Source organism: Phyllostomus discolor, chromosome 2, assembly GCF_004126475.2.
Source record: "Phyllostomus discolor isolate MPI-MPIP mPhyDis1 chromosome 2, mPhyDis1.pri.v3, whole genome shotgun sequence".
NCBI lineage: Eukaryota > Metazoa > Chordata > Mammalia > Chiroptera > Phyllostomidae > Phyllostomus > Phyllostomus discolor.
Window position 1 is genome coordinate 43,957,646 of NC_040904.2, and position 12,482 is coordinate 43,970,127.

The 12,482-nt window shown below is 55.8% G+C and overlaps 1 protein-coding gene across 1 annotated transcript; it reads right to left on the reverse strand.

Moving 5' to 3' along the window:
• Positions 1-2,085: 2,085 nt before the first annotated feature.
• Positions 2,086-11,504, reverse strand: MAP6D1 (MAP6 domain containing 1). The gene is made up of 3 exons (XM_028504554.2): positions 11,078-11,504; positions 4,223-4,340; positions 2,086-3,667 (listed from the first exon to the last, which is right to left on the reverse strand). The coding sequence occupies exons 1-3, from the start codon at positions 11,455-11,457 to the stop codon at positions 3,587-3,589; spliced, it is 579 nt and encodes a 192-aa protein (XP_028360355.1). The 5' UTR covers positions 11,458-11,504; the 3' UTR covers positions 2,086-3,586.
• Positions 11,505-12,482: the final 978 nt, after the last annotated feature.

The window sequence follows — 12,482 nt, forward strand, 5'->3', positions numbered from 1 at the left end:
CGGGTTCTTCCGAGTTTGAAGCACTACATACACCTTGGTGGGGTTCTTCCTACATTAGGTCAGAAAGCCAGGATGGGGTCAAGATACAGGTACTTATGTGTGAAAGTCTTCCTCTTCTTCCCAAAAAGAACTTGAGGCTATGCAAGAAAAGGGTAACAGTTACATAAAAGTCTGAAAACTTTGGGAAGATGCATGTTGACCTTGGACATACTGACATACTGTCAGCTTGGGGCAGAGGAAAACAGAACTCAGCTCAGAGCCAAGGCGGAGGGGGCAGCAGCTCCTGTGTGACAGACTCACTGGTTTGTCGGGCAGGATGGAGGTGACTGCACCTAGGTCCTAACAGTTACTCCTGCCTGCAGCAGCCCTGACAGTCTGCCTTCATAATGGCTAAGAAAACGACTAAAAACACCGGAAAATACCACCCTCAGGAAGAAACTGAAGGCTTCGAAAGCCCCCCCCGCCCCTCATGGGAGGCACACTGCTTTCTCAGCACCAGACTTGGTGTCAACCCGCAGGGAGGGGCAGCGCCCGGAGGAAGGAGAATGGGGCTTAGGCTCCCTCCCCGGATGTGTCTCAGCCCCGGTTTTACAGGAGCCACCGAGCAGGCAGACATGCGTGCTACAGGCAGCACCTTGACTGGGGCTGCGCTCTCACCGCCCGGAGGGGCTGGCCGCCTGGGGCCCATAGGGGTAGGGTCGGCCGCTCACAGGGGAGGTCGCCCCCTCCGCCCAGCACGGGCTGCAGGGCCGCCTGCCAGCGGGGCCAGGCTTGCTCAACAATTGCTTCCTGGAGTCTGGCCTGCAGTCCTGGAGTTATCGTGGGAATGGAAGTGTTAATATTTGTGGTGGGTTTTTGTGTTCGAAGCACCCCAGAGCACAGAGAGGAGGGACCTTGCTCTGAATGACTGCAGGTGGGAGGACCTGGGGGGTCCCCGCCGGCCAGGTGAGCAGAGCAGCCTCCCAGGTGACACAGGCGGCTGCTGGCGGTGCTGGCTTGGGGTTCGGGTCGCTAATGGTGAGCTCTTTCGGCTGAAATCAGCTAACAGGTTGAACTTTTTATTTTAAAAAACTTTTTACAGAATTAAATACAAAAATGCTTATAGAGAACTTGAGGAAATAAGGTGTGAAATATGGAAGATTACCCATAAATCCCCATCTTGAGGATAACCCCCATTAGTATTCCAGTGCCCGTCTGTCTCGATCAATGTGTGTTGTGTGTCTGGGATGCATAACAGGTAACACCACGTTAGGGTTTATTGAGACCCTATTGAGGGTCAGAGAGGAAGTTTCTTCAGAACCCGATCTCCTAATAATTTGGTCTAGTAAGGAAGGTTACCAGGTCGGGGAGTTTGAAAAGCCGTCTGTTCTAGCGTGTCCAGAAAGGTTCTTGGGCGGTGGTTATGCCAGAATGGAGCAGGCCCACCTAGTCCCCGCTGGGATACAGCAGTCCACGGACCGGAGGGCAGAAGAATGAATGGGCTTCCCAGGCAGGCTCCTGGGGAGGGAAGGGCACTGCCAGTGGGCCATGTGCCGGGCAGCGTCTAGTGATGGGGGGCTGTGTGGGTGGCGTTGGAGTAGATGGAGCACAGAGCCGGTCCCTGGGGAAGGGGGGAGGGGTGCCGGGGCCGGAAAGAAGGCCACAGCTGTGCTCTGTTGGCCGTTTCCTAAGCACCCTGCACTAAAACAAGGGTTTTCTTAGCCAGGTAGGGTATCAGCCTGGTTGTGCAGGTAGGAAACGGAAGCTTCAACCACTCACAGCGAATGAGCAGAGGAGGCAAGATCGGAGTCCAAGACTAGCATCAGACAGTTGTTCTACCCTAGGCTCCCGGGGGTGGGGGCACGAGGGTGGGGAAAGGGGCGTGCGAAGTGTGACAGACGAGGTCTGTGGGTTCTGTGAGGGACTGCATTTAACACCAGTGTGGACTGCATCCCAAAGAGAGCGTTCCCGGTCTGGATGAGCCTCCAGGGACGCCAGCAGCAGCTGAGAGATTTAGTCCCTATTGCCATGGGGAGGATGAAGAAGGAAGTCATAGGAGAAGTGCTCGTTTATAATTAAATGAACAAGAAATTAAAACTACATTTCTGCATGTTAGTAAAATCCGAGACTGTTCAGTTAATGTGCTCACGTCCCACAGAATGCCCAGCAGGCAGTCCCTTAGAAACACCTAAACCGAAGAGGTCTGAAAGAACAGGACTCTGTGTAAGCACGCGGTTTGGTTCCCCTCCCAGTATTCTCAGAGCATCCATTCCCTTTGCAGGGATGAGGGGCGGGCCATGCCTGCCAGCACTAGCACCCCCACGGGTTTGCCCCCTTTGCGGCCTGCACTCTGAGGGGGTTCTGAGACCCGAGTGCCGCCTCTATTATGGCTTAGGTAAGTGCTCCAGAGTGGAGCCACTTGGAGGCTGGAGAGGGACACAGATCCAAAGGGAAGTCCTCCATCCAGTTTTCTTACCAGAATTAGCCTAAGCTGTGCCTCTGATCTTTAAGAAGGAAATAAACTCCTCCCCAGTGTGTGAAGGGCTGCGATGCAAACGGCACCAGGCTCGCTCCCACACCAGGCTCGCTCCCACACCGCACGGGTGGGACTCGCACGGGTGGGACTCGCACGGGCGGGACTCGCGGAGAAAGGAGAGAGAGTTTCCCAAGGACAGAAGGGGCTGCCTCCTCAGCAGGCAGTGAGCTCCCGGTCCCCAGCGGGCAGGCCGGGCGGGCAAGGTCGGTCCTGCAGGGACTGATGCAGCCATCTTCTAAAAACTCCCGATTCTTAGAAAGTGTGGATGGAAGTTCCCTTCAAATTGTCAACATGGGAAGAAAAGGTGGAACGGGTAATAGAATGTGGGGCTCAGAAACCTCGCACAACGGAAGCGGCATTCGGTGGTTCACTAGTCTGAGCACTCATCCCAAGAAACGCTGATGTGTGGTTAAAACATAAGGGATCTTGGCCATCAGTTGTGTCTTTGAAACTGAAACCCTGTGATCGGTACCCTCTTCTTTTGGAAATTACTTCCTGATGACTGTGAATCGCATGCAGGTGACAACCTAAGACTTCTTCTACAACTTGAACGTGTGGGGCCGCCTGTAGGACAGGCACTCCCCTGGGCTGCCCGCCGTAGGTGACAGCACCGTTGTGCAGCCTGGGGAAGCGAGGTGGACGCTGCGGGTTCTTCCAAGGGCCCGTGAGGTCCCTACACCTCAGCGCCCCCCCCCCCCCCCCAACCAGTTCACTTCGCAACAGAACTGGTCCTCAGGTTCTCCAGATTTAAAAACCGAAGGGTGTCGAAAAAGGGCCCTTTAAAAAGACCGGAAGCCTTCCGCACGCTCCCTTCTTCGAGGAGGAAGAGGAAGAGGACGGCTGAGGTCCAGAGTTGAGCCTGGTGGTGCCACGTCTGTCTGTCCTCTGCTGTGCGCAGGCCTGCGGCTGGCTGGGTGGCAGCTTGGAGAAGGGGGACGGCGCCCACGGTGGGAAAGAGGGACCCTCCCCCTCTGGCAGCAGCGGACGGTCCGTGGGAGCTCCCACCGCAGTGTCCTGGCGCGGTGGTTCTGACCCCCGCCCCGCCCAGTGGCGCTGCTCCCTGCCGGGCTGTCACACGTGCAGGATCCCGGGGGCTGAAGCCTGAAAAATGGCTGAGGGGTTAGGAGTGAACTTCTTCCTCGCCTCAGGCACCTGGGAAACGAAACGTGGCCACGTGTCACTGGGCCTCCTCCACTTCCCCTCCCCCAGCTCCAGGAAAGTGCCTCCCCCTTGTCTTCCAGGAACTGAGACTGCTAACCTGACCAAGGGCCCTCGGGGACCCTCCGCAGTGGGCAGGTCACCGCATTAGCAGGTCACACCTGGCCCACGGACGTTCCACTCTGCTCCCTGAAGCCGCCTTGGGGTGGAATCAGGAAGCTGACTGGCCCTCCCCTCCCTCCTCCACCTTCTCTTCTCTCCCACAAACGCCTGTCACTGCTGCTCGGTGGCCACGGGAGAGGCTGGGACGGAGGAGGGAGAGAGACCCTGAGCACCCGAGAGCCAGCACTGGGGGAGACCCGCCTGGCTTACCACTTTAGGGGCCCCTGCTTTACCTTCGTTGGGGGGATGCCTGGGTGCTCAGGACACTGCCACCCCAGCCACACGGCCATTTCACACCATTAAATCTGACTCCCGGTCCGCAACCAGGAAAAGGCCTGTCCCCAAGGTGCCCGGCCCCTCGTCCCGCAGCACCAGCTTCTGGCTGACCTGGAAGCTGGCCCCAGGGCTGCCATCCCATCCAGAGCTGTGGGTTGTGATAACTGTGGTGGGTTTTGCCTTCGTGGATCTTGACGGCTTTACCCCAGTCCAGGCCTGGAATTCCTGTCTGGAGCAGAGAACATGGTCACAGCCTCACCCAGGGCCAGCCACCCCGTCCCCTGACTGTGCAGCGGCCACTGCCCTTGCCCTATGCTTCTTGGAATATTCTTGGTTGTGCCCACTGCTGAAATCCTGCTTCGGCTCCATGTGCTCCTTTTTCTCTTTACAAAAACGACTAGGAGCCCTGGCCAGTTTGGCTCGGTTGGAGCATCACCCTGTAAACCAAAAGGCTGGGGGCTTGATTCCTGGTCAGGGCACATACCTAGGCTGTGGGTTCCATCCTGGCTGGGGTGTGTATGGGAGGAGACCAATCAATGTTTCTCTCTCACATCCATGTCGCATGCTTGCACTCTCCTCCCCTCCACTTTAAAATCAACATACTTATTTAAAAACAAAACGGCCCTGGCTGGTGTGGCCCAGTGGAATGAGCTCCAGCCTGCAAACCAAAATGTCACAGGTTCGATTCCTAGTCAGGGCACATGCCTGGGTTGCAGGCCAGATCCCCAGCTGGAGGAGTGCAAGAGGCAACTGATCAATGTACCTCTCGCACATGGATGTTTCTCTTCCTCTCTCCCTTCCCACCTCTCTAAATTGAATAAAATCTTAAAAACAAACAAAACTAGCGGAGGAGACGCACTCCCTAGGCAGAGCCACTTCTCTGCAGAAAGCTCATCCAGCCCGGCCTCCCCCTCACCCACTGTGAAGTCCGCTCACCTGGCCCTCACCCTCCCCACCCCAATTAAGTAGGGGACGCTGAACTCCCTTATTGCCGATGAGCAACTGGCTCTGGCAGCTGGGGCAGGGAGTTAGGAAGGAGCTCGGTCAGCGCCTGGATCTCATTCATCCCAAACTGCAAGCACCTGGTGGGTGCTGGGCCTGAGACAAAGGTCCTGGCCCTTCCCGCCGGTGCTCCCTGTATTGTCTCCGGGCCACTTTCACGGACGGAGCCTTAGAGGCCCGGAACCAGTGAAGGCCACTCACTTCCAGCACGGGTCACGGGTGGCCCTACGTCCCGAAGAGGGGCTGGCCCGGGCAGCGCCCAGCACAGCAAAGTGAGAAGGAAAATAAGGATCAACGTTACGTTTAGTTTTAATAATTTGTCTTATTAATTACTTCAAAAGAGAATAAATCACAGCGACCGTGACAAAAACCTAGATGTTCTGGCTCCTTTGCAGGACTCTGCACATGAGCGCTGGTGTGCAGCAGGGCCAAGGCTGACCACTTTGCTCCGTGTCGGGGAGCAGCATTCTTTTGATGAAGACTTGATTTCTCAATTCCTCTGAACAAAAAAGACCTATTTTAATTGTATCAACTCCACGACTAGCTGGTGAGCTCGGGAAGGGAGAGACCTGCCGTATCCACCACCGGAGCCCCTCGTTGAGGCCATGTTCTGTGGGAGAGCATCCAGCTGGCTGGGGCAGCACCCGCGCGTGGGCAGGGTCCGCTCCCGTCTCACCCCACCCATGGCTCTGGCTGGGTTTCTGGGCCTGAGGTCAATCAACAAAGCTGCCTGTTCTCGGCAGTGGCGCAGCTGGGCCGCACGGGGCGGGCTGCATGTGCAAGGGGCCGCTGTCCGGGTGCCAGGAGGCGAGCTGGCACGGGGCCGGGCCCCGGGCCCCAGTAGATCGTTTTTGCTGCCGAGGCTGCAAGCTTCCAAAGACCAGATGCCTGAGCCATCTGCTGCTCCGTTTCTCCTGGGGAAGCAGGTCCTCCCCTGGGTGTGCCCTTCTGTCCCCAAACTGAGCTGGGCCTTGGGCTTGGCATCCCAAGCTGCTGCTCCAGGGTGGCTGCAGGCATCCCAGAGTGGGATGTGACCAGGGCCAGGGGCTGGAGCAGTACCTGTGGCTGCTGCTTCAGCGAGGCTGGGGCTGGGGCCTCAGTGACAGGGGCTGGAGCAGGGACATAGAAGGGACCACAGACAGAATCAGCAACACCTGCGGACTACTCAGGAGAGAGGAAGGCAGACTAATGGCTCTGGTCAAGAAGGTAAGAGTCCCAACCAGTGAGTGTAGCTTGGATGGGCTTGGTCTCATAAAGCAAAAGGATCTTTCAGACCGACTCTCAGTCAGGGAACACACCTGGGTTGTGGGTCGGTCCTCAGGTGTGGGTGTGCAAGAGGCGGCCAATCAATGTTTCTCTAACACACTGATGTTTCTCTCCCTTCCTCCCTCCCTTACCCTCTCTCTAAAAATAGATAAATAAAAATTTAAAATCTTAAAAACAAAAATGTAGGACTGCCCTGGCTGGTGTGGCTCAGTGGATTGAGTGCTGGCCCGTGCACTCAAAGGTCACCAGTTCGATTCCTAGTCAGGGCACGTCCTGGGTTGAGGGCATGCTAGAAACAGCCAGTCGCTGGCACAACAATGTTTCTCTCCCTCCCTTCCCCTCTTTCTAAAGGTAAATTTTAAAAAACTAGGACTAGCCCAGGCCACTATGCCTCCCCTAACCAAGCAGATTCTACCACTGCCCACCTCATGTGGGTCTCAGTGGGACCCTAGGGCTGCCACCCCTCCCCCTGAGGGCGGTGGGCCTCCCAGGGCCACTCAGAGAGCCTTGGGCTGAGGACCCAGAGGCCTGGTTCTCAGCTCAACATGGCTTAAACAAATCCCTTAACCTCTCAGAGCCTTCGTTCCCTCAGCTGGAAAGCAGGGTTACTGATAGCCCCAAAGTGTGAGCCTTCGTGGTGGGCGCTGGGAGACCAGGGAGCTGAGGCCTGTGGCACTCCACAGTCGGCCTGCCCACCACTCCCTTGGGAAGGGAGCAGGGAGATGATTGAGGAAGGAGCTCTTCTAAAAGTGGGTGGCGCTAGGCCTGGGCCCAAGGTGCTGACCAGCAGGCACAGAATTCCAGGGGGAGGATCTGAGAAGGGCCACTCCTGAGGAGGCAGCAGGCTGGCTGCAGGCAGGACCTGTTGTGTCCATGTGGCCCAGCAAGTAAGGCAGGTCATTTCTCGTGGACACCAGGGGCAGGCCAAACAGGACCTGCTGAGTGCAGTGGCCATGACTGCTCCGACACTGCGGGGGAACAGCTCTCGTAGGTCTGGTGCATCTTGCAAGAAAGCAGGCAGGAAAGTTCGTGCAGGCCGGGCTAGAGCTGGGACAGAGGCCAGCTGACCTGGTGCAGGGGGGTGGGGGAGCAAGTTCAGCAGTGGTGCTGTGTCTCTGTAGGGGTTTAGGGACCAGGCAGCCAAGCTCTTGCTATTTCTGCCTCACAGGTGAGGAAAGGGGCAGAGAGGCCCAGTGTCCTGCCAGGTTTATGCAGCAGGAAGTAGGGCCACCACTGCAGGACACTGTTCAAGAAACCAAGTGACTCACAGGAGGCAGCATCTTAGCGGATGACCTGTGGGGGCTGCAGATTTGGTCTCTGAGCCCTGACTGGCGTGGCTCAGTGTGTTGGGCATCGTCCTGCAAATTGGGGTGGTTGCTGGTTCGATTCCCGGTCAGGGTACATGCCCATGGGGGCATGCCAGAGGCAACTGATTGATGTTTGTCTCTCACACTGATGTCTCCTTCTTTTTCCTCCCCCCTCTCTCTAAAAATAAGTAAATAATGTCTTTTTTAAAAAATTGATCAAGGGAGACACATCGGGTTCCACTGCCTGCCCTGCGGGAGCGTGTGGCAGCTGTTCAAGTCCCTCATCTGTGAAATGGGGCCAGCAAGAACTGAGCCGATTCCAGGGGGTTACTGTGAAGTCCCAGGGAGACTGTCCATGGGAAGTCCTGAGCCTGACGCCCATTGCATGTTAAGAAGAGCAATGATCAGTGCCTCTAGCGTCACTGGAGCTGGGAGGACCGGCAGCATGTTCAGGCCCGCCATCTGCTCACCACGGGTGAGGGACCACCTCTGGACTCCAGCCTTTGCTCGAACATCCCAGTGAGCAGAGCTCGGCACCACAAGAGGCAGCAGCCCCATCGTCAGTTCTCATCATTAGGGAAGCGCTTCCCTCCCTGAGCCGGAGCTGCTCCCTGAGTGCACCACCCCTCGTCCTACTCCTCGCACCTGGAACATCAGCCGTGGGAAGGCGCTGCACACCCAGGACCTTGGCCTTCCAGGCCTCACCGCTCAGGCACCTCCAGCCCACTCAGGGAGGCGTGGTGCAGCAGCCAGGACCGACCCTTCCTCCCTGCCCCCAACACCACCACAAGTGAGAGCGTATGCCCCTGAACACACACCACCCTGCAACAACCAGTCCTATCAAGTCTTTTTTTTTTAAAGATTTTATTTATTTCTAAGAGAGGTGAAGGGAGGGAGAAAGAGAGGAAGAGAAACATTGATGTGTGAGAGAAACATCAACTGGTTGCCACTTGCACACCTGCAACTGGGGACCCAGCCCACAACCCAGGCCTGTGCCCTGACAGGGAATCGAACAGGCGACTTTTCCATTCGCAGGCTGATGCTCAATCCTCCGAGCCACACCAGCCAGGGCCCTATCAAGTTCTTAAAAACTGCAGGCCCAGGAAAGAGCCCTGGGGAGACAGAAGTTCTACATGCCTTGATAATGGCGGTGATGTCCAGGCTTATACAAAAGCCACCCAGCTGTACACTTAGAGTGGATGGATTTTACTGTCTGGAAACTGTACCTCAGTACAGTTGATTCAAAACTAAAACTGAGACAGCATGGGTGGAACTGGAGAGCATTATGCTCAGTGAAATAAGCCAGGTGATGAGGGACAAATACCATATGACCTGACCTGTTAGTGGAACCTAAGCAAAATATAACCAGTCACTGAAATTAAGAACAATCTGACAGTAACCAGACGGGAGGTGGGAGGGGATGATGGGGAGGGGGGGAAGGAGAAGGGTTTTCAGGAACAACTATAAAGGATCTATGGACAAAATCAAGGGGGAGTGGAAGCAGGGGAGGGAGGTGGGGATGGCTGTGCTGGGGGTAGGGGTAATTACAGACAACTGTACTTGAACAACAATAAAATAATTAAAATTTAAAAATAATTTTAAAAAACTAAAACTGAGGTGGAAAGAGCATACCTTTTTGCCCTTTAATGCCACAGGTAGGAATTTATACTAAAGAAATTATGATGGGAGCAAAGATTTAGCTATAAGGATGCTTATCACAGAAGTAATTTTTTTTCTAAAAAGTTGTTTATTTTTAAAAGGTAACGCCTGTACATTTTTTAAGGTAATGGTCCAAGAGATAGAAAAGTCACTCAGTCTCTTTCCTCCCTGGGCAGGACCCACCCCTCCCCCTCGCCCCCCTACGGCTCTCTCAAAGGTCACCATTCATGCCGAGATAGCCTGGCTTATTGGAGCAGATATGTGTATGTCAACACCCCTTTTGAAAAGGCAAATAGTAGTAGGCATGGTATTGTGCATATTGCTGGTTTGATGTGGACCTTTTTATTTTTATTTTTTGGTTTTAGAGAGAGAGGAAGAGAGAAGGTGAAGCATCGATCTGTTGCTCCACTCAATCACGCATTCATTGGTGGATTCTTATATGTGCCCCTACTGGGACTGAGCCTCCAACCACAGGCATGGGGACCAGGCCCTGACCAGCTGAGCTCCCCAGCCAGGGCTTGGTGCGGACCTGTAGGGGGGCTTCTGTTATCAGTGCATTCTGGGCTTCCCTGTGGCCCAACCTATGGCGGAGCCATAGTTAACCAGTCCCGTCTGTCAGCAAGACAGTGGGGTTGTTTGCACCTTTTGCTGTACAATGTTGCAACAGACCTTACATTCCTTAGCTCCACACGACATAGTGAAAATTCCTGGAAATGAAGTAACTGGACCAAAGGACTAGTGTTTGTTATAGCCCCAGATAAGAATATTCAATAACATGACAGTAGATTAACAGTATTTAGACAGAGAGATAGATAGAGAGAGAGACGCATATCTAAGGATAAAATACATCTATTAAAAATCACGTTGTGGAAGAATATCTAGAAGTATGGACAGACATCCACAACATATACAGTAAGAAACTAACCCTGTAATAATTATAAATGAACATGCAATCAAATGCATGTTAGGATCCCTCAGGGGCGTCCAAACTTTTGGCATCTCTGGGCCACACTGGAAGAAGCAAAGTTGTCTTGAGGCCACACATTAAATACGTTGTGGGGCGTAATCACACAAAAAAAATCTCATAAATTTACAATTTTGTGTTGGGCCGCATTCACAGCCATCCTGAGCTGCACGCAGCCCGCAGGCCACAGGTTGGACACCCCTGGTAGAAGGAACTACCAGATTGGGGTGAGCTTATTTCTGTAATTTCTCGTTTTTCTACAGTATGTCCGAGTTTTGTAATTAAAGAAAGGGAGAAAGCCCTCAGGCGTCCAGGGGCCGAGCTGGGAGGCGCTGTGCGTGGGGAGGACCCGCAGACCTGTTCTCAGGGAAAGCCAGGTCGGCGGCCCTGAGTCAGTGGGGTCCCCAGGGGACCACCAGAGGGAGCTCAGGCTGTCTGCCTGAGCGCACCGGTCCGGTGGCTGGGCCCACCTGGTGGAAGTTAAGGGGAAGCAGATTTCAACTCAGTCTAAGGCAGGGCTTTCTGACTCGGTGCGGCCCAAGGAGGGAGCTGGCTGCGAGTGAGGTCGTGAGCTCCCCGTTAGCGGAGGTGCTCGCTCGTTCTCTCTGAGGCTGGTCAGGGAGCAGCGAAAGAGACGCCTGCCCGCCCACAGACCAAACGGAATGACCTTTGAGGCCGCCCGGCGCTCTCGAAGTCGTGTGGGATGAGGGTTCCGGGCACCCCCTCGCACCCATCCATCCCAGTCCTCACTGCTCCCGGCCCCCATACCTGTACGATGTGGTCGCTGCTGCAGCCATGTCCGCATCACCGATGGGGAGCACGTAGATCCCCCGGACAGGGGAGGCGGGGGACTTGCCCCTGCGGCCGACCGCCCCCGGCCTGCGCCCCTGGGTGGCATCTCTCGGCCTCGTGGGCGCGGGCCACGAGCCAAAGTCCCGCTGGTACTGAGTGAGCGGCACGTCCCGGCCGGGGTCCCGGATGCCTGCGGGGGACGTGCCTGTGCGTGAGGCAGCACCGCCCGGGCGCAGCTCCTCGCTCTCGAGGTCCGAGTAGTTGTGCAGGGTCAGAGGCACCGCCACGTCTGAGCGGTCGAGCTGGTTCCAGCGCCGCGCCAGGCAGCAGAGGCGGCTGATGCAGGGCCACGCCATGCCGGCCCTGCGCCGCCACTCGGCTCCCCGCTCGGGTCGCGCCGCCCCTGCCTGGCATCCCCGCCCCCGCGGCCCCCCAGCGCCACCGTAGCGCCGCCCCTTGGCGGAGGGTGGCCAGGTGGGAGGCGGGAGGGCTCCGCGACAGCCCAGGGTGGGGGGGTTGGGACCTGGGTGTGCACAGCTGGAGCGGGGCGAGGGCCAGGGAAGAGCGCGCGACCGGAAGGGCGCAGAAGCCGGGATGGGGGAGAGGAAACCGCCTGGAGGCTTTGACAAGGGTCCAACTTTTAGATGTGTCATAATTTAATCCAAAGTTTCCTAAATGCTGTCTTATAAATCAGGTCTGGCTACGCAGAGGGAGAGGGCGGGAGGGTGAGATACTTGGGGATCAACCGCAGTCACCTCTCAGAACAGCCCGCCTCCGCCTCCGCACGGGTGTTTGTCTCTGCGCGGGTGTTTTTCTCGGGGGACCATCGTGGCTGCCGCATTTGGGCCAGGCTGCACGGCGGGGACTCACAGTCACGCAGGGCAGGTGCATAGATGAGGGGTCACAGGGAAAACTTGGGGCCATGTTTCCCAAAGAACACGCGTTTGAATCAGCCGTGAGTCACCCAATTATTTGCCTTTGCAATGCTAATTTGTGACAGCCAATGGGTTTCCACTGAGAACTGGCATTAGCCCTCAACTGACCTTTCCCGAGGTTCTAATTGTAAAGCATGGTAGAAGGCTTTATTTAGTTCATAAAACTGCCACAAATTTTTGACCACTAGTAATGCTACAAACGTTCCCTTCCCTCCTGGACCTACATTCTTGTTTTATTGCAGAGCTGTATTTGGGTAACTCTCCAGGCTAAGGGGTCAGTCTACTGCGTGCAGTATCAGAGGGTTCCTGAATATTTGACACATGGCCTCCCTGCGCACCGCAGACCAATTACACTAATGAAACAGCACTCATTATCCAGAGCTCCATTTCAAGCACACAGTTGGATGGTGTCCGATGTGCTCCACCTCAGAGAGGACTGCAGCACA